The sequence below is a fragment of the Balearica regulorum genome, chromosome 3 (genome assembly GCF_011004875.1).
Source record: "Balearica regulorum gibbericeps isolate bBalReg1 chromosome 3, bBalReg1.pri, whole genome shotgun sequence".
NCBI lineage: Eukaryota > Metazoa > Chordata > Aves > Gruiformes > Gruidae > Balearica > Balearica regulorum.
In genome coordinates this window covers 45,763,521-45,784,179 of record NC_046186.1, presented here as the reverse complement: position 1 = coordinate 45,784,179, position 20,659 = coordinate 45,763,521, and the positions used below count along the sequence as shown (strand labels likewise).

At 40.4% G+C, this 20,659-nt stretch overlaps 1 protein-coding gene across 2 annotated transcripts; it reads left to right on the top strand.

The window, feature by feature from the left end:
* The first annotated feature begins 937 nt into the window (after positions 1 to 937).
* CCNC (cyclin C) lies at positions 938 to 19,799 on the top strand. 2 transcript variants are annotated; one of them, XM_075747784.1, is made up of 12 exons: positions 938 to 1,101; positions 2,085 to 2,191; positions 5,860 to 5,944; positions 6,190 to 6,259; positions 7,989 to 8,040; positions 10,892 to 10,947; positions 12,236 to 12,271; positions 14,051 to 14,142; positions 14,882 to 14,949; positions 15,234 to 15,313; positions 17,253 to 17,371; positions 18,049 to 19,799. In XM_075747784.1, exons 1-12 carry the CDS (start codon positions 1,070 to 1,072, stop codon positions 18,101 to 18,103), a joined length of 852 nt encoding a protein of 283 aa, XP_075603899.1. In that variant the 5' UTR covers positions 938 to 1,069; the 3' UTR covers positions 18,104 to 19,799. The 2 variants fall into 2 exon arrangements, with proteins under 2 accessions (XP_075603899.1, XP_075603898.1); XM_075747783.1 differs by lacking the exon at positions 5,860 to 5,944 and having other exon boundaries at positions 968 to 1,101.
* The last annotated feature ends 860 nt before the right edge of the window (positions 19,800 to 20,659 follow it).

Here is a 20,659-nt window from a genome sequence, read left to right as displayed (position 1 = left end):
GCAGGTACGGGGACCCACAGCACCTGCCTCGATGCACCCTTCCCAGCGGTACATGGATCAATACATCTCAGATCCCACTCAGAAGCTGAGAGCTGTGAGCATTTCATACGCCACCACAGGAAAGGAGCATGAAAAGAAAGCTGCAAAGGATTTAGGCCCAGGTTCTTTCATTTAAACTTAAATAAAATGGCCTCCAGAGGCTCCAGAGGGTCTCTCCAATGAGGAAAATTCTAGCACGGAGCAAGCTGAGCCCTGAAACCTTGGGGACAGGTAAGGTAAAGGGAAATTTGGGTCAGGTGGAGACAGCGCAAGAAAAGTAAGTGGTCTTATTGGGACCACCAGTCTGTGGTCCCAATTGGGACCTTACTGGGAGCAGGCTGGTGCGGAATTTAAACAGCAGTGGTTTTACACTGAAAGAGGGCAGGTTTAGATTGGACATAAGGAAGAAATTCTTTCCTGTGAGGGTGGTGAGGCACTGGCACAGGTTGCCCAGAGAAGCTGTGGATGCCCCATGCCTGGAAGTGTTCAAGGCCAGGTTGGATGGGGCTTTGGGCAACGCGGTCTAGCAGAGGGTGTCCCTGCCCATGGCAGGGGGGGTTGGACTGGATGGTCTATAAGGCCCCTTCCAGCCCAAACCGCTCCGTGTCTCTACAAGTGAGCAGGGCGCAGGAAAGCCTTGACAAGGCAGGGGGATCTCAAACGGCTCCTGCCCCCCGCGGCAGCAACGCTCTTGCTGTGTGTACACGGTGCCTTCGCACCTGGCCACCGCAGCGGATGGCCGCGCTCCGAGAGCCCGACAGGCCGTGTGAGGGCTGGCAAGGCGCAGCAGCAGTGCCGTGCCACCGGACGGCCGATGGCTGCCGCCAGCCGGGCCTGCCGGGGGCGGGCGGAACCCGCGCGCAGGGGAACCGGTTCCCAGTGCCGCGTGTTGCCGGCCGGCGGCGGGAGCGGGGCGGCGGCGGCGGCAGCCTCCTTCCTGCTGCCGGCGCGGGGGTGGCGGCGCTGGCGCGGCGGGGCCGGGGCATCGCGGGCCCGGGCGCCTCCTCCCCTCTCCTCTCCTCTCCTCCCCATGGCCGGGAACTTCTGGCAGAGCTCGCACTAGTGGGTGCCGCGGCCGCGGGGTGGGGGGCGAGGGGGTTGCGGGCCGCCGCCGCGCTTCGTCCATTCATTGCCGGGCCGGGGCGGCGGGGCCGGGCCGGGCCGGGGTCGCGGGGCACGGCTCTGTCGGGAGGCCCGGCGGGGGCGAGGGGAGCGCCGCGGCGCTGGGCTGCGTCTCCCAGCAGCGGCGGGCGGCGGGGCCTGCTCGCCGCAGAGCCGTGGCGAGAGCCGGGCTGGAGTGGGAGAGCAGCCGGAGCCGCTCCGGCTCCCGCCGCCGCCGCCGCCGTGCCGGCCGGCTGGCCTCCCTGCGCCGGGGCTTTCAAAGTGTGTGGGCTCCCCGGGAGAGGAGTCGCGTGGCGGTGCCCGGGCCCGCGCTGCCTTGGTCTCGAGCGATCGGGTGGGGGCGGTTGCATCCCCGGGGTGCCGTATGTTCATCCCCAGCGGAGGGGCAGCCAAGGCTGAGCTGCCTTAAAATACCCCGTGCTGAGCGCATCCAGGTTTAAATGTGTGCTTGTGATGTACTAAATATCATAGAATCACAGAGTGGTTTGGGCTGGAAGGGACCTCAAAGATCATCTAGTTCCAACCCCCCTGCCGCGGGCAGGGACACCCTCCACTAGACCAGGTTGCCCAAAGCCCCATCCAACCTGGCCTTGAACACTTCCAGGGATGGGACATCCACAGCTTCTCTGGGCAACCTGTGCCAGTGCCTCACCACCCTCACAGTAAACCTTGCCAGTAACTGACAGTGCGTAAGAGCTATACAGCCAGTTTAGTTTACTATAGGTAAAGGCTAATCTTGGTCCCTGGTATTTAGTGTGTTTTCAGATGTTTAACTTTGAAAACCTTTGTGAACATTTGCTTGAGAAGATTGTGTGTGGTTTGGTTAAAGGTCTCTAGCCCCGACCTGCAATCTGTAATCTGTACAGGAGTCACTCGATATGATGTTGACAAAGAGTTGCTGAAATAATTTTTCCTTCCTCTAGTTTACAATGGATTTTGGATAAACAAGATCTATTGAAGGAACGCCAGAAAGACTTGAAATTTCTGACTGAAGAAGAATATTGGAAACTACAGATATTTTTTACTAATGGTAAAACTGTTTTATTTTTATTTCTGTCATAAAATCTGTATAGTATCTGCCATGTCTAAATGCAAGTTTGAATTGCTCATAGAATGTAATGTTTCCATTGTGATATTACATATACTTTCACAACGTATTTTAACAAAGAACTGGAATGTCAATAACATTGTCATTTGTTAGTTATATTAACACAATTTTAGGAGAACTTACAGGCAAATTAGCTGCATATATAATGTTTTAACCTGTGATGGGACAAAACATAGTACATTTTCTTATTTTCACAAGGTTCTTGCAAAAAACATAAAAGGAAGAGAAGCAACTGCTAAGCTAGCATATTAAACGCTCTGTGTCAAGCATTAATACTCAAACTGGGCTTTTGGTGGGCTCTTACACTGTGGTAAGTATTTTAGCTGATCTCTGCAGTCCTGTTAAACAGCAAAGCTTGGAAACTTGTTATTTGTGTTCACTTACGTTCTTTGAAACCTGCACCACAGCCTATGTGTTGCCTGATTCCCCAGCACCATGTGGCTCTCAAATTGTCTACAAGTTCCTGAGAGCCGTCGGCAGGCAGCCTGTTCTCCCGAAGAGTTTGGGGCTTGTCTGTGAAGTTGTCTAAGACTTACTTGATCCTGTAAAGTATGGCTGTGTATGAATGGCTGCACTGGAGCACGTCAGATTATGCAGGCACTTAAACTCTTTTCTGTGCAATTGTTCAGCATTTAAAAACAATCTCTCTGAGCAAAGGATATTGCTAAGTAGTAATTTGTTTGCACATGGCTCTTTAAGTATTTTTCACAGCAGTCCTTTAAAAGTACAGGATGGTTGTTTTTTCAGCTATCTGGCCAGACTCGAGACAGAAGAGTTAAGTGACGTTCCCAAGGCCACTGAAGATCTTATGTCAGTGGTGGAATGATATTTGTGAAAGAAACTTATCCCAGCTTTTCTCTTAGCTTAGCTGTTTTTATAATAGTTGCCTGTGCTGCAAATCTGATTGCTGTGTATACATCTGTGTTAGTGCTTATATGGCACCAGGAAATCAAGCTAGCAATGATTTAGCTATTTGATCAGTTTCCTTGAGGTTAAAACAAACATCATAGCTTCATAACGCCAAAAGGGAGAACAGGGTACTGGTATTTCTAAACACGTATTTCTATGCTAACTTTCAGTAGTATTAATTTGAATTATGAAATACGCTTTTTAAAAATGTTTCACTTTGGTATTTGTCTTGAGTAAACAAAGATTTAGTAAGTAGACAAGGTGGTTTTGGTGTGTGGTTCTCAGGCTCCTTTTCCTTGGCACTCTTTGACTCCTCTGAAGGTACAAGCTGTGACGTGCGGTGGCTGGACAGCAGCTCTGCCAGCATCTTCCTTGTGTGCGTAGGAACGCAGCCTACCCTGGAGGAGAGAGTGATGCTGGGCTTCCACCCTTTCTGTAGCAAAGAGAGGCACCTTCATGGGGAAGACAGTCAGGTGCTGCTCTGTGCCGGTGGGAGCTCACGCAGAGTTTGCTGTGTTCAAGCCCTTGAAATGTGTTGCATCATCACCTGCCTCTGAACAGGGACCCTGTTTGGGGTCTCTTCTCTACCACCTCCTGCATTACCCGGGTAGGGATGTGAGTCTCAGCCACAGCTTGTCACATTCAACATGTGTCTGCCCAGGAGATGGTTGTTCCCTAAAGCAACCAAAAAATTGCCTGGAGAGTGGCAGCTTCCTGCTGCCTCCTCATTGTATGGTCATGCGCAACTACTCAGAATGTTAATACTGTAGAGAAGGAAAACTACCATCTTCTAAAATAATTCGAAAAAGGGAACTGATGTGCATTTCTCTCTTTGGATCACCAAGTCTTAATAGAGTTTTTGGTTGAAAAGCTCATTAACTGATTTCCCTTTTTGGTTTAGGGCAGAAGCTGTAATGTTAGTGTTACAGGCTGCTCAAGATATTCAGATTTAAAACAATTTTTATTTAAAGAAACCCCCACTGAAACCACTTATTTTGTAAGCATAAGGGAATAAATAATCCAATAGTTTCTTTTAAAATATTTAAAAAAATAATTACAAGTATTGGACTCTTTCCCAGCATATACAAGCTTCCATTTCATTAAGTCTCTCTAGGCTCTTGTCCATTTTTTTCCCTAAACCACACTTGATTTTTCTCTGACAGCAGATGGCCTAACTGTTCCTGAAAATCCCATGGGAGTGAGAAACATATTTGGAGAATTCTTTTTAGCTTAATATTTGAATTTTTCTGATGCTCTAGTAGTAGGACAGCTTTGTAGCCCCATGGTCAAGTCAAAGAGAAAAATCCTTTCAAACATCCCAAGATATGCTGATAAATATTTTAATATTTGTACAGATGTTGCATACAGGGCTTAACCTCCTTTCTGGCAGTATTGCTTGTCCTGCTGTGACTGGCAAGCTAGTCACAATTTGGTGTTCTTCTCTTTAGGAAAAAGAGTGATATGACACGGACAGGGACTTAATGTTGCTTTGGGTAATCATAGTGGGTGACAAATTGGTTACCTTTTCCTGTGGGGGGAAAAAAAAAGTTGCTAATCATCAGTGCTGTTCAGAATGGTTTTCTCCTTTTTTCCTACGTTCAGGCTTTTTCTAGCCAACAATGTCTTTGATATTTGCATGCTGTAAAATGCTGTGATGCTCGTTAAAAGTGAGAATAGGGTGTATCCTGATTATTTCCAAGGGATATGGCATAAGAGCAGGGGAAAAAATCTGGACTTGTGTGCTTGAGTAGAGACTAAGAATTTGGCGATGACTGATGGCAGAATTGTTTGCTTTTCCCATCAGTGGTCACTATCTTGATCTTGCATTACATATTTTAAATATATACTTAAGTGTATTTTAAATTATTATTTTGGACATTTCTGGTGAGGGAGGGGGAAAAAAGAAGAGGGAGTCTTAACACAGCTAAGCCTTGCTCAGAATAATGATCGCAAAGAAGTATGGGAAAAATAACAAGTAACAACCTTATGTTTCACTGTGCCATTCTCTATATCCAACCCCTGCTCTTAATCCCAGTTTGCTGCATCTAATTTGCTTGGCACCTTTCCTTTGCCTGGGAGGCCAAACAAGAGCTACCTGCACAGATGACACCAGGGTTGTTTCTTGGCCAACTGGCAGAGGACCATTGTGATGGAGCAGCTGACTGCATCCTCTGGTCTCCCACCCCCTCTCCCTAAACTAAATATGTCATTTTTTTAACACCTGCTGCCTCTGCCAAATTTAATGACCATGTTTGTGTTGGCAGCATTAGTTGTTTGAAAAAACCCATCCATTTTGCATGGCACTGAAAAGCCATAGACTTGTATTTTAAGTGCTTGAATTTGTTTTGCTGTAAAACGGAATACCCAAGCTTTGCCCTTCTGAGATTTGTGTTGTCATCTTCTTAAAGGTCATACTCACTTTGTACACAGTGAAGTCAAGTTACCTTTCCCTTTTTGAAGGTGTCCACAAGCATCAGGATGCAGTACTTCCTCTTCACCTGCAGGTCTGTAGGTTTACAGCCACATGTTGTCTCACCAGAAGAACGTATCTGAACTGAGGGAGAAGACTGTGCTGCTGCTCCTTAGAATCCCCAGCACTAGTCATGTTTTGGGATCCATTGCTATTTGGTGTCAAAGTGTTGTAAAAACTCAACTCAAGCTTTTGTTCATTTTTTTTTAAGTTATCCAGGCTTTAGGTGAACATCTTAAATTAAGACAACAAGTTATTGCCACTGCTACAGTCTACTTCAAGAGATTCTATGCCAGGTAGGACTGTTTACTATGATGGTACAAGAATAAAACATTTGCTAGGCACATTTTGGTAGCCCTTTTAAAATGCAGTTCTGTATTAAAAACAGTGCCACTTTTGTTTTCTGGATGGTGTAAAGCTTTTATGCTAATAAAGTTAACTTAAGCTTTGCTTTTTTCAAAAGGAAGTGTGGTGCTCTTAATAGATTAATCGTTCTACATGTATGAAACAACATTATTATAATTTTGTTATAACATTTCAGATATTCCCTAAAAAGTATAGATCCAGTATTAATGGCTCCTACGTGTGTGTTTTTGGCATCCAAAGTAGAGGTATGAAGTATTACAATTTTTTAATGTAAAATTCTGTGATGTATGAGAAAGAGAAAACGTTTTGGACTTTTAAATTTTTTGTCATTCTTCATGCTTTGGGGGTTGAAACCTTCTCTTTTTTGTATAGATTTCTATAGCATTTAAGAAAAGGAGATGGAGAAGGCCTTCAAACATGTTATTTAGTATTTGATCTTGCACAATTTTGTCTGAATTACTAACCCTGAAGGGCCTTTGAAAATTGGAAAGAGTATCTTAAATGGTTATTTCACTGTGATACAGTGTTTACATATTTACATACACTATATCTTAAACTGTTGAGTGTCTCCTTTCTGGTGTGTGTTTCCTTATTTATGTTTACTCCAACTTTAAAACATAATTTGAATTTTCTGAATTATCCTTTCCCCTTTCATATACTGAGGGATTCTTAGTTTACACCACGCTTTCATTACTTGAATTAAAAGGTTCTTGTAGCTCATACTCTGTCTTTGAGAAATTATCATAAAGAACTGACCCATTAGGGATAGTGGTGAGAAGGCTCCATGCCTCCACCATTAGAAGCCCACTTTGAGTGTGGCCGAGACTTAGCATCAGCTGGGTGCTGCTCTCCGTCCTCTATAACGCAAGAAATTTTTCAGATGTTTGAGAAGTGTCTGTGTAATGGAAAAAAAACCCCAAACCCTCAAATTGGCCCATTTGTGATATGTCATAGAATCATAGAATGGTTTGGGTTGGAAGGGACCTCAAAGATCATCTAGTTCCAACCCCCCTGCCATGGGCAGGGACACCCTCCACTAGACCACGTTGCCCAAAGCCTCATCCAACCTGGCCTTGAACACTTCCAGGGATGGGGCCTCCACAACCTCTCTGGGCAACCTGTGCCAGTATCTCACCACTCTAACATCTAATCTAAGTCGACCCTCCTTCAGCTTAAATGAATTTTACAGGAGGAACTCAAATCCCTGGTGGATAGTAGAAGCAGTCCTACTAAACCAGTGTCTACACGTGATACTGTTGTCTGTACAAATCCTGTGGTACCTCTCAGTGATTGGAAGAGTGGAAGGAGAAAGACGTAGAGTATTGGAGAGAGTATTTTTTTATCAGCCTGTTAATTAAGCCTTTAAGAAAGTACAGACATAGAGTGTATACTCTCTGTGTGTATATGTATATGATGTACCTTATATTTTAGAACAAATAGTAAAAGTCTGTGCAGCCTTCCTTACACTAAAGCAAGTTTAGAGGGCAGCTATGGCAGTAATGATTCAGCTATGCACTTCTCTGAAAGAACACTGTATACAGAAGATTTTCAGCTGGCTGATTGTCTCAGTAGAGAAGCTAAGGCTTCATGGAAACATAATAAAATAGGGTAGTTAATGACAGGTTTCTAAAGGCAGTTTTCTCCAAGTGGGTTAAGGAAAAACAACGTACCTTCTTGAAGCTCTCTTGTCTAGTTTATATGTAGACTGTTAGTCAACTAAGCTTTTGTGGCTTAAGTACTTTTCATAAATGTTTACTATTCCTCAAACAACAAACTAACGAATCAATTAAAAAACTCTTTACCTAAGAGTTTACCCTGTTCACCTTAAGAAAAAAAAAAGGAAAAAAAAAGAGGGGGGGAGAAATACTGCATAAAGAAGCTCAGTTTAGTAAGAAGCCGTTATTTTAATTTGATAACAGTGTGAGTATATGGTATTTCAGGTGGTTCATCTCATTTACCACTCTTTTTCTTCAGGAATTTGGTGTTGTTTCAAATACAAGGTTGATTTCTGCTGCTACTTCTGTATGTAAGTATCAGTGATTTTCATTATACTGTAGTTAGGTATTTCTGCAGGGAGATCAGACATTTTCTTTGGGTTTGTTTTTTTTTTTGTTTGTTTGTTTGCTTATTTTTAAAAGGTCACTTTTTATCAAGTCATGGGGCACTTGTGTGTTGACTGCTAGGAGCTAGTTAAAGCCACTTAAATAACTTTGTTTCTAACTACAGAAACAGAAGGGGCCTGTCTGTATTAGTTTTGGTTAGTTCTGTTTGGAACTTATGCCAAGTATAAATAAAACCAAAGTAATAAAATTAAACTATTGAGGTTTATAAACAGTTTCAAGTAGTGAATTGAATTCTGAACTACTCAAAGATAAAATTGAAAACTTAGGGCTTTATTTGTCCGTTTTATAAAAGGTATGGCTCCATGGAAGTACCTGTTTTCAGAATTTTTGGTCGGCTGTATACCTTCTAATTAATCCTTTCTTCCCCCATCATAAAATCAGTCTTTGCACATGGCATTTATTTATAAAAATAAATTTTATAATCTATATATTGTTCATAAATAAATGCAATAAATTCGCACTGTAGTTAGTTAATTCTCTTTCCTGCTTGCCTTATATTTCCCAGTTCCTGTACCTTGCATCTCATCCATCAAGGTCTTAAAGTGATGACTTCCTTAACTGAATACTATAATTTGACCCAGAAGGTCCAGCTGCTCTCTGTAGGCAGTTCCTGGCTGTGCTTTTCAAAATGTAGGTCAGCGCTTTCAAAAATCCCTCTTAGCTGTGGAGGGGACAGGTGACTGGCTGCATCTGTAGCCTCCACATGCAGTAAGTATATCAGTCCGTGGGGCTGGCCGAATGACAGTTCCACCACTAGGAACTGAAATGCATCTTTAGTGCCAGCGTGACCAAGACCAGTACTGGATTTAGCAATAAGAGTTGCTATTTTTACATCAGTAGTGTCTCAAGGCACAGATCTATGTGGCAGTTTTCATGAATCGGTGAGAAAGGCAGATGAATTTGGTAAATATGCAGTAGCTGATTTTACTTGGATTTCTAGTCCTGAGCTGTGCTGTGTCTGAAAATCCCAAGTCCTGCAGAAGATTTCCCCCACAGTTCTTCCTTCAGACCTAGAAGCCCTGCCTGCCCTGATAAGTACTCTGCATTTCATAGAAGTGGGGACAAAGAGCAACAGGCTTTCCACTAGCATTTATGTCTTTTATTCTACCTGCTCTTCCTTTAACAGAGCTGCTTCAGTAGCACACAGGATTTTTTTTTTTTTTTTTGAGATCTTCATACAAAAGGTGAAAAAAGATGAGGCGAGACAAGTAAAATAAAGCTAACAAAAGGGTAACTAGCGTTATAGTAGTCAGTTCAAAAGGTTTGTCTGCTTTTAGTTAGGTGGAAATGTGAAGTTAATAATGCATGCTTCCTTTGTAAGGAAGGTAATCTCGGATTGGTTTCTAGCAACCTCTTCAAAAGCTTTTTGCTATGTTTCCACAGCTCACTAAAAGGACAGCTCCGTATGCTGTGTCTGCAGCTTGCTTTGTGGGAAAAACGTTTTGTTTCCATGTCTTCCCCCCTCAAAGTGGTTCATTTTTTTACTATGTGTCTCTTCAGTTTGCATGCTTCTTGAGAAGCCTGTTTTATTAATTCTTCTCTTCCTTGAAATAATTAACATTTCCAATCAGTAGCCTAGTCTTATTGTCCTACTGCAAATTTTGTAGTAAAGTTCATCATAGGTCTAAATGTTGAAGTCTTTAGCCCAGAGAACTGACACTGCCTTTTCATCAAAGTGAATGATGTACTGATTTTCTGGAAGTAGTATCAATTCAGAATATACTGTCTGTCATTAATATAGGAATATTGTCCACTTCCAGGATGTTAAATGATGTTACCTGTTTTCCTTGGAGGACAGATACTTAAAATAGATTTTTAAATGTTTCACTTGTACAAATCTCAAATCCACATCCTCAAGTGTACTTAAGGGTTTTTTTTTTGCTCAGAATTCTAATGTGAGATCACTCTGGTTTTGCAACTTAATGTAATTCTTAACAGTGCACTATTTGTACCTGTTCTCCTTGTAAAATGCATGAAGATAATTACGTATCTAAATCAGGGATCATAAGCTAGAAAACGGAGGATATATTTGAACATTCTCTTGGAGGCAAGAGCCTTAAATCATATCATATGCCTAAGCAGATGCTTAGATGTCTCTCCCAAGGAGAGAAACACCCTTAAAATGTCTGATAAGCCAGTGCCTAGGACATTAATCTGCAGTGTGATGAATTGGCTTCTTGCTTTGAATTTGAGCCTTTTTTTTGCATATCCAAAATCTGTACATCATGGACATACAGGATCTCTTGGCTGAGCTCCCTCACCCTGCCCTCAGTCTTGCTTTTGTAAGACTTCATTATTTTGTTTAAAATCTTGCATGTTGAAGGATCAAGCCTACGTAAAAAAATCCCACGTGAAAATTCCATTTGGATTTAGTGTTGGAATTGAGATCCTGAAGTGATCAGCAGATAAGGAGTGACATCCGTAGGTAGATAGTTCTCTGAATGATAATTTGTGGAAAATTAGGTGCCCATAAGCTGGTTGGTGGTTAACCAGAAGATTTAATAGTGCCCAAAGCATCAGATGTGTCTGGCTGAGTACCTGTGCAAATCTGGGTTTCGGGTGTATTCCTCTTTCCCTTTCAGGATCTTAAATTTTATAACTTTTGTCTTTCAAATACAAACCTTTTGTACTGCAAGCAGTTGTGCTGCCAAATGGATTCGAAGGGCTATGAATGACAAATGACTTAACAGAAAGGGAAAGAAGTAAAAGTATTAATTACATCATTTTTAACATACTGATTTCTCTTTACTGTAGTGAAAACTAGGTTTTCGTATGCCTTTCCGAAGGAGTTTCCTTATAGGATGAACCATGTAAGTATGCTGTTCAAAATACAACTTGATCAAATAAATTAAAAGACAAATAATTGTTAGCAGGAAATCCTTTCTTTTAAATTCAAAGAAATATTTTCATACTCATATGTCAGGTTGCTCATAGTTACTTTTGAATACATTATTGGGAAAGTTTCTTTCAAAAGTAATAAATTGTATATAACCTCCTTTCCTTAAATTGTTGACAGGAATGCTATAAGGAGAAGTGATGTGACTGGGTGACTGAAATAGTAATTTTTATATAGTATGATGATAAAAGAGATTTAGCTTTTTTTGAATGTTCTTGTTTACAAATACATTGCTCCAGGGAAGGTAAATAGCCCTTGCACCTGGATGCTTCCAAGCACAAGAGCAGTTGGCTTACAGAACACAGTTTTATTTTTGCCTGTAAAATGTAATGGCTTTTGAAAAATCATTTTTATTTTTATTTAGAATTTACATTTACCAGTGGTTTTCAAGCATTCTCAGTCACAATGCTGAGAAATTTTGGAGTTTTTCTTGAAACCAATTTTGACCTGTGCTGTAGTATTTTGAAAGTTAAACAGAACTAATTATTTTTAGATCAACTGTGACAAATACTAATTTTTTTGTTGGTTTGCTTTTCACCCAGTCTATAAAGCCAAATAATACATCAGAATATAAAATATCTAAGACTTTGCAATACAACTGCACTGCTATTTTACAGATAAAGGTAAATGGAAATAAATTTTGGAGTACTGCTTTCCTATAGCCAAAGTAGTCCGGTCTTTTCCTTGATATCACTAGCACGTCACTAGCTCTATGGAAAATGAGAGCTGACTTAATTGCTACAATTGGACAGAATATTGAAAATATGTAATTAAATCTGAAAATACTTTAAAAGGCCATTTGGCATGTTAGTGGCCTGATGAAGAGGCTGTAATTCTGGAAAAGGAGTTGTCTGTTGCTGTTAAGTGTTTATATACTGGGAACAATTTGCTGCTGCCAGGTGTTCAAACAAATCAGAGAAGTGCTGCCAATGAAGTAGTCTTTCATAGTAAACGTGATCTAAAATGTTTAAATACATTGTTAATATGACTGGAGTTAAGTTATAGTGGTTGTAAGGCAACGGTTAATAATAGTTTGATTTTTATTTGGTTTTGTAGTTTCAGATGAAATGCATGTAGGACTGTTGGAAATATGTGTTGAGAATTCCTGTTCCTGTGCATTCATAATGTTAAACTGGGTGCCAGTTAATTCTTTCTGCTGGCTGAAACATGCTGCTGTTTAACTGATTTTTGCTTCTTTGCAGATACTAGAATGTGAATTCTATCTCTTAGAATTAATGGTAGGTGGGGGTTTTTGGTGGTTTGCTTTTTTTTTTTTTTTTTTACTGTTGCCTCAGTTTACTTTTTACTGATAAAGAATATTTTAAATTTTGTGCTATGAAATATGCATTATACATTTTTTTTTTTTTTATTCCCCCACTCCAATTTTAGAATTATGTCCATGCTGGTCTAACATTCACATTTTCAGCAGAGTGCCATAATTCCTGTGCTGTCATCTAGGCTGAGTGAGGGCATTCTCACCTCCTTGTGTTGACGCTGGATTTCTCAACAGAAAGAGGGCAGATTGCAGGAGCGGTGGGGACAGGAGGAGCGTCTATGGCTCTGCATCCTGGTGGTTAGAGCATTGTTGGGAAGGGGAAAGCACAAGTTCTGTTTCCAGAACTGCTTCTGTTTTAAAAAGAAAGGTAACTCTATGTAAGTCCTGATGCAGAGACTAGTGTGTCGGTGTCCTTATTTCCCCGGATGAATGGCCAGTCAAGAGCACAAAGAGGTGTATTCTTGCTATGCCCTTTTCTTGCCTGGAAGAATCTGGACCTACACGATGGTCCAGCTTCAGCTAGAGATGTGCGTAGTATCCCACTCAGGGTAGTATAACCTGATAATTCAAGTAATCTTCTAGAAAGCGAGATGTGAGTTTGAGTCCTGTGAGGAAGAAACTGAATTCAGGGCCTCCCATTTTCTGAGGTTGTGCTGTAACCATTAGGCTGTTGGGTGAAAGGAGCACAACGTGACATTTTCTCCCAGGCACTTTCAAAGAAAGAGCTGTACCTCCTTCTTGTAAGGGTTGCTATTCCATTGCTGTGTTTTCTAGGGCAAGGATGCAGCCCAGACTTCTTAGGGGGCTTAGGTAAAGTGGTGCTGGATTTCTGCATATTGGTTGGACTTGGATGGGTTAGGCACCGAGCTCGCTGTGCTGGGCTAGTTCTGCCCAAGTGCAGAGAAAAGGAGACAGAAACCAGGGAGGAGCCTAGTGAGTTAGGCAGCAACTGAGAAGGGATGTGTTTTGGGAACAGGACACAAAGGAGGTCGGATTGAAGTTTTTGTTTGCGCCTACAGTTGTTATAACCCCTTTTTAGATATCCTGTTTAGATTTAGTCCTTGATACCTCTGCTATACATGCAGTAAGTCTTGAGTTTTGCATATAGGAGTTTTATCACAAGTAACTGCATTTGCAAGAAGTTATGTTTTGGGGATTAACTTATTTTTCCAGTACACTGTGCAATATATAGTATGTATAATAACTGCGTCTCACTTCAGTGTTCAGCACATGTAACAATGTGGCTTTTCTCTACAGTATCCATACAGTTGTCTGCTTTCGGCAAGAGAGTTAGTCCTTCTTGTTTATACCAACCTGGGCCTGAAAAGAGGAGATTTGAGAGCAGTGGATTTTTTTTTTCTTTTTCTTTCTTTCTTTCCGAACCAGTGTCAATTATTTTGGCATGTTTTCCATGTATGGTATTTAGTGACAGACTGTTTTCTGGCAGTGTTTTGTGTTTCCAAGTGGGAGTTATGGGGTTGGAGGCAAATGAGGTTTCAGTGTGCTGCAGATGTGGCTTTCTGTGTCTCTTAGGGGAAGGACATCGACAGACTGGCAACCGTGCTATGTAATAGTATTCTAGAGAGAGCACTGCCCTCATTAGAGCAGGGTTAGGTGTCAGAATGCTGCTTAAAAAATAAATAAATCAGTAATTGACTTGTAAATCAAATGTTTTTTATATGAACTGACAACACATTCTATTGTTGTAATCTAACTTTTATCCCATTGACATTTTTCCTAGGACTGCTGTTTGATAGTATATCATCCTTATAGACCTTTGCTCCAATATGTGCAAGATATGGGCCAAGAAGACATGCTGCTACCTCTCGCATGGTAATGAAGACAATGACTAACAGTAGTGCTTCCTTTCAGCAAGAAAGCAAGTGTTTAACAGTTGTGCTTCAAAGGTAGTTAAGCAAAAGCTGACTTAGCCATATTTGAATACAAAGGGTGCCCTAGTTAACCTGTGCAGGTATATGTCCCTGACTTAGCTTATTATGTTTTTAACCCAGTAATGATTTTACTTTGCAATGGTCTAATTTTTAATTTTTAGACTAGCTCTCGTAGCATACTTTTTCACACTACTGAATGGTGACTATGACTAGAGGTAATCTTTTTCTATCAACGTCAGCTTTCTGTTGTATCTTGTTTGTCATAAGAGGTAGAAGCAGTATGTAGGGGTCTTTAGCCGTGTTAGCAGAACTCTTATTCTTGAACTGTTTCTCAACCACAGAAAGACAGTAAAAATACTACTTTTATGCTTGCCGTTACTTATTTGTGAAACAGGGATAATCGTTTCAGAGTACATATCAACACCTTCTACAGAAAGACATTTATGGTACTATAATAGTGCTTCCATATAAACTTCTGCTGTGACTACAAGGAAAAAAAATGAGAGGCTTTAAGAGATTTTACAAGGGAAGAGATCTCTTCCCTTGCCGTTTTGCCCTGCAGCTTCGCTGCTTCTGCCATCTGGGAAACTGACAAAATACTTTTAAACTGACAGTAGTTTTTGGAGTCATATAGTCTAAAGGTGAATAGGATGATACTTACAAGTTCTTTTTTTGCACAGGAGGATAGTGAATGACACATATAGGACTGATCTTTGTCTGCTGTACCCTCCTTTCATGATAGCTCTAGGTAAGTAACACAAGCAATGTCTCTTGCCATGTTTAAATGGATATAATCTGTGTGCTGTTCCCCTCAACAAGCATTCCTTAGAGTCCCCTCATAAGGTGCTTCAGTTTGCGTTTCATACAGTATTGACACTGTAGCCTTGCAACTTAAAAAGTCTTGAAGAAAAATCAGATAATGGATCCTGAGTTTTCTCTGTTGAACTCTATAGTGTTTATAAAATATAGAATGTTTCTAACTGTATCAAGAGTGGATCTTTGTTCAATACCCATGTCACTTGATCTTTGCAGCTTGCCTACACGTGGCCTGTGTTGTCCAGCAGAAGGATGCAAGGCAATGGTTTGCTGAGTTATCTGTTGATATGGAAAAGGTACTCTGTTTTTAATTCCCATCACCTGTTATGGACTGACCAGAAATGGTAGTCATGGTTATAAAACTACTGTCTTACATGTCTGCGGTACTGATTTGAACTTCATTCAGTGATCATATGTTAGGTGCTGTTGAAATTAGGTAGGTCTCTTGGGGAGGGAGACAATGTCAGGTAATTCGGTTATCACCCTACTCTGAAACTCAAGCCAGAACCATTGCATAACGGCAAAGTGTCGCTGGTGGTGTCGTTTTTCAGATGGCAATATAAACCCAATATCCTTTGCATTTTTTGCCAGAAAAAGAATTCCCAATGTTTTTCGCCATTCAAGATTGCCAGCACGAGTTTGACTTTTAAATTCTAGTGCATGTGATTTTCTGCTTCACCTTTCAGCATCGTGCCTACATACTGTTCTCATTTTCTCCCTATAAATGAACATAGTGTAGCAAAGTGTAAATCATTCTTGACACTTTCAGGATGACCAGGACCTGACTTCAGTCAATGTTAAACAAGGGAACGCCAAGATCATTCAGTTGAGCTCCTTGCTATTGCAAATTCTATGTCAAATAATCCCCTTCATAAATTTATGAGGTTCCAAGGTGCAGTTGTTCTCATAACAATAATGTTCTTCATCTTCACTAGTTCCTTTTACTTTTTAGGTTGACTTCTTTAGCCTTTGTTTAGCTCCAGCAGGCAAGCCAAACCAGTACTCATACTCCTTATCACAGTTTCACTCTGCACATGTTTTTCAGTCTATCTTTTCTGAAACTGAGTGTCTGGGATTAAATAGCCTACTATGGATGAGACATACCATTGCCCTCTGCGTCCCCGGTATTGCCCTTTATCCCACTGATGGGATCCTGGCATTGTATTTGATTTCCAGGGTTTGTCTTCAAATTTAAGCACGGTGTGGATGCTATGCTGCATCAAGACCTCTGTGAATTATGCTGTCATGCATGTAAAAGCAGGGTGATAATAAACTGGCAGCAGAGGAGAAGCAACCTATATTTGACAGATAAGGTTACCATAAGCTTCATACTGAACATGTTTGAATGTTTACATGTCTTGGTTCTCATGCTGGCGATACAATCTAAGCTGGATTTTTTTTACGTTAACACCATGGACCTCTTAGCCAGCTATGACTTCTGTTTCAAGGATTTGTATTGTTCTAGTACTTAATCATAGTCTGTGTATATAGAAAAAAAGAAGAAATGTATTAATTCAGAGAATGATGAAACAAATTATGATCCAAATGATATCTACCTTTTGTATGGAATATTGCACTAGAAATTTAATAGGAAATTAAGGTAGTTGAGGTACAGTAGATAGAAAGTGTCCAAACTGGTAGCGAATGCTTAAGAAGTGGAATATGAAAGTTCAACAATTCTTACTACATGTATATAAGAATATAATAATAATAATTTAGACACTCCTTAGCACTTTATTTCTTGGAAAGAAAGAATTCAGACCAATGTTTTGTGGTTTGGGGCTTTTTTCCCCTACACTGTGCCTCTGATGTGTATAGAACATTGATAATCATCAGTTACTGTATTGGTAATCCATAGTCATCTAGCTGCAGTCATGCTGCCAGGTGCCTGCATTTTCCCAGTTAACATAGTTATAAGATGTGGCAGTAGTTGCAAATAAATACATAAAAAGCTATTCAGCTTTCAGAGGAGGAGGAGGAGTGATATGTACAGTTGAATGGGAAGGAAAGTATTCTGTTCAGGCTTCCATTCACAATTAAATCAAAAAAACTAATTATAGAAATGGTTGATTGCCAGACCAGATTAAATGTGAGACAGCTCTGTTTATAATATGAAAATTGTGCTGTGTAATTTCAGTTTGGGGCATGTTTAATTAATTACACACTTAAACTGACTACGACAAATATAAAATGACTATTGTGTCTGACCTTAGGATCTCTTTTCTTTCTAATCAGATTTTAGAAATAATCAGGGTTATTCTGAAGCTGTATGAGCAGTGGAAGAACTTTGATGAGAGGAAAGAGATGGCTACTATTCTTAGTAAAATGCCTAAACCAAAACCACCTCCAAACAGGTACTGTACTTCTTTAATATACCTTTCATACGGAAAAACTGGACTACTATCTTAAGAAGGAGCAAATGTTTAATTTGAGGTATAGCGAGTGTTTTTTACATTACAGCCAGCCAGTCTTGATTGTTCAGGAGCTAGTGAGAAGCAGAATATTCATTGTTTTACGGAGAGTGTTAATGTGATTAGAATGTGATCGATACAGCTCAGCAAATGTGAGGAACCGGGATGTGAGGCTCCATGGCTGGGCCAGGTTTGTTGGAACTGGGCCTGCTTGAATGTTGTATTTAATTACTGTGATTAAATGTCACTGTCGGGAATCTGCACATGCAGATTCCTGTACACATGTTTACGTAATGTGAACTTTGTAATGTTGTAATGTAACTTTGAAATGTTGACTTCAGAAGTGGATTCAGTAGGCAGGTGCATGGGTATATATTGAAATTAATATGCAAATAAGTACACTGAAGTTACTCATGCATGCTGAGAATAACTTTTTGCATTTTTTATGAAGCTGAGCAGAATATCTTAACCTATTTGTGTATATGTTGAAGTGTTTTCCTTCAAAAGGTTTTTACTACTTTCAGAATACTGTATTTTTAATTTAAAAAGAAGACAAAAGTGTAATACGATGCTTCTTTTTGAAGACACGTGGTTTGTTTTTTTTTTTTTCTTCCAAACAGTGAAGGAGAACAGGGTCCGAATGGTAGCCAGAACTCTAGTTATAGCCAATCTTAAGACATTCCAAAGAATTTCTTTATGGACCACTTTGACTCAAGACATCCTGGGATCTTTCCTGTGTTCATGAAATGGACAGAAGGTTTTAGTAACATCTTTGACAAAGAACTTGAAGAATAAATAGCTTGTTTGTGTCAAGCATTGTGAAAGCTTTTTCTCTAAAACTGCATCATTTTCTCTGACGCTGGAGCAAATGTACTGAGGTTTTTCAGTGTAAGGAATCAAACGTTAAACCAAGCTGCAATAGATTAACACTATCCACTCAAAACAAATAGTTCATTATTGGTTTTTGTTTGCTTTGAGAAAATTGTAACTCGCCATTGAAGTGAACTATTTTTAAAGCGACAGTAACCTGAAGCCTAAGTGTAACTGTATTAATGGCCTGTGTTGTCTTCATTTTGTTTGTGACTGAAGGAAGATAGTGCACTGTATGTTAAATCTATTCATTACCTTGAGTTTTGTTAATTTTTAAAAAATAAATATGGATTCTGTAACAAGTTAACACAGCAATCCTTCAGAAACAAAGCTTAGAAGAGCCTACAAAAAATATTGTTACAGTTTTCATGAGAGCTGCAGGAAAGAAATTCAGTTCCTTTTTTGGATTAGAGAGATGCTGTTTTACTTGGTAGATGTACTTGGATGTTTTTGCCATGAAGCATAGTAGCCCAGCTTACCAGAGAAGTGCAATATGTATAGTGATTCTGCAGTTTTAAACATTTCAAGTGTTAGGAATTAAAAAAACCCCAACATACTATGATTTTTTTTTTAAAGTAAATGTACTGTATAGTACAATTGGAATATGTCACAATCGAGTACAAATCTGGGTGTGATTGCTATTTTTTATGGTGGATTTTATTTGTACAAAAGATATACACTGTTAGTCTGCCTTCACTGTTAGCGTGAATTTGTGTGGTTCATTAGGGAGTTTATTTAAGAGGATCAAGCTTTCGGTGAGCTTCATACTGGCTAATTTTAATTGTGACGTTAGGAACAACTCTTTAGAATAACTGAAATGGGATTCCTTGGTTAACTGTGTGCTGGAGAAAATGAGATTCCTTCGAACAGGCCATATCCTGTGTTCCTTACTCAGGCAGATATCCCACTGAAGTCAGGAATTGGCCTAAATCGAATTTCTTGGTTTTTAGGTAACTTCATTTCTAATTAAGTTATGTACAACTTCATTTTGAATGATAATGCCAACTTGCCCAAGTATAAAAATTGAATGATAAAGTGCAGTAATCGTGTTCTCCTTTTCCGCCCCCCCCCCCCCCCGAAGTAACACATTTCACTGGTCTGAAATACAGGAGGGAAATTCTTGAAAACCCTTGCTCTGTGATGTGTTTTGGTTCAAAAAACTGGCCCCTTAAAAACAACTCTTTTTGCAAATACCTGTCTTTGTAATTGGCTAGTCATTCAGTGAAATACAACTGCAGTGTGTTTGTGTGTAGCCCACTAGGCTACTAGCATTTATTTCTGTTCAGGTTATTTCCATAAAACATTAGGTAAACAAGCCCAAACCACTTTGGTGAGCTAGAAAATATATACATTTGCTACTTTTGTTGCCACTTGATCCATACCTTTTATGGACGCTCGAGTGATGAAGTGGAGTTTGGCTATTTGCCTTTGTTTCTTGAAGTCTAAAATGTGCTATTTGTAATGTGGACTTGGGGAGTAGAAATAAATCAATGCAACTTGACCACTGTCTGGAGTTCTTAAACAGGAACTGTTCTTTAGGTAAATGTCAGTCTTCTCACATATACCACATAATCTGCTATGAAAGGTAATGGTTTGAAATTTGGGATTTTGCAGTATTAATAAAGAATTCTGGCTGGAGTGATTAAAAGTTTTCTTGCTGCTCAAGAGCCTTTACAGACTACTTCACACCAAAATTACCTGTAACCTAAACCTCAGAGCTTTCTTCTATCAGGCACTTCTTGATGGTAACTGAAAGTGTCTTAAGTCATTTTTCTACTGGGGAGGTGAGGGTAGTTTTACCAGCTCTGATTCCAGTGTAAACAGTGAAAGGGAATAAAGTGCAAAGGAACTGGATTCAGTGATCATAGAAATCCTAGAATGGTTTGGGTTGGAAGGGACCTCAAAGATCATCTAGTTCCAACCCTCCTGCCCAAGGCTGCCCAAAGCCCCATCCAATGTGGCCTTGAACACTTCCAGGGAGAGGACACCCACAACCTCTCTGGGCAACCTGTTCCAGTGCCTCACCACCCTCACAGTAAAGAATTTATTCCTGATATCTAATCTAAATCTGCCCTCTTTCAATTTAAAAAACTAATGATGACAGTTATAAAAAGATGTAATTTGGAACAACTGGCTAGAAAAGGGGAAACATAACCCACATTTTTAAGAAGGGAAAAAAGGAGGACCCAGGGAACTACAGGCTGGTCAGTCTCACCTCTGTGCATGGCAAGATTCTGGAGCAGACCCTCCTGGAGCCTATGCTCAGGCACATGGAAAATAAGGAGGTGATTGGTGACAGCCAGCATGACTTCACCAAGGGCAAATCATGTCTGACAAATTTGGTGGCCTTCTATGATGTGG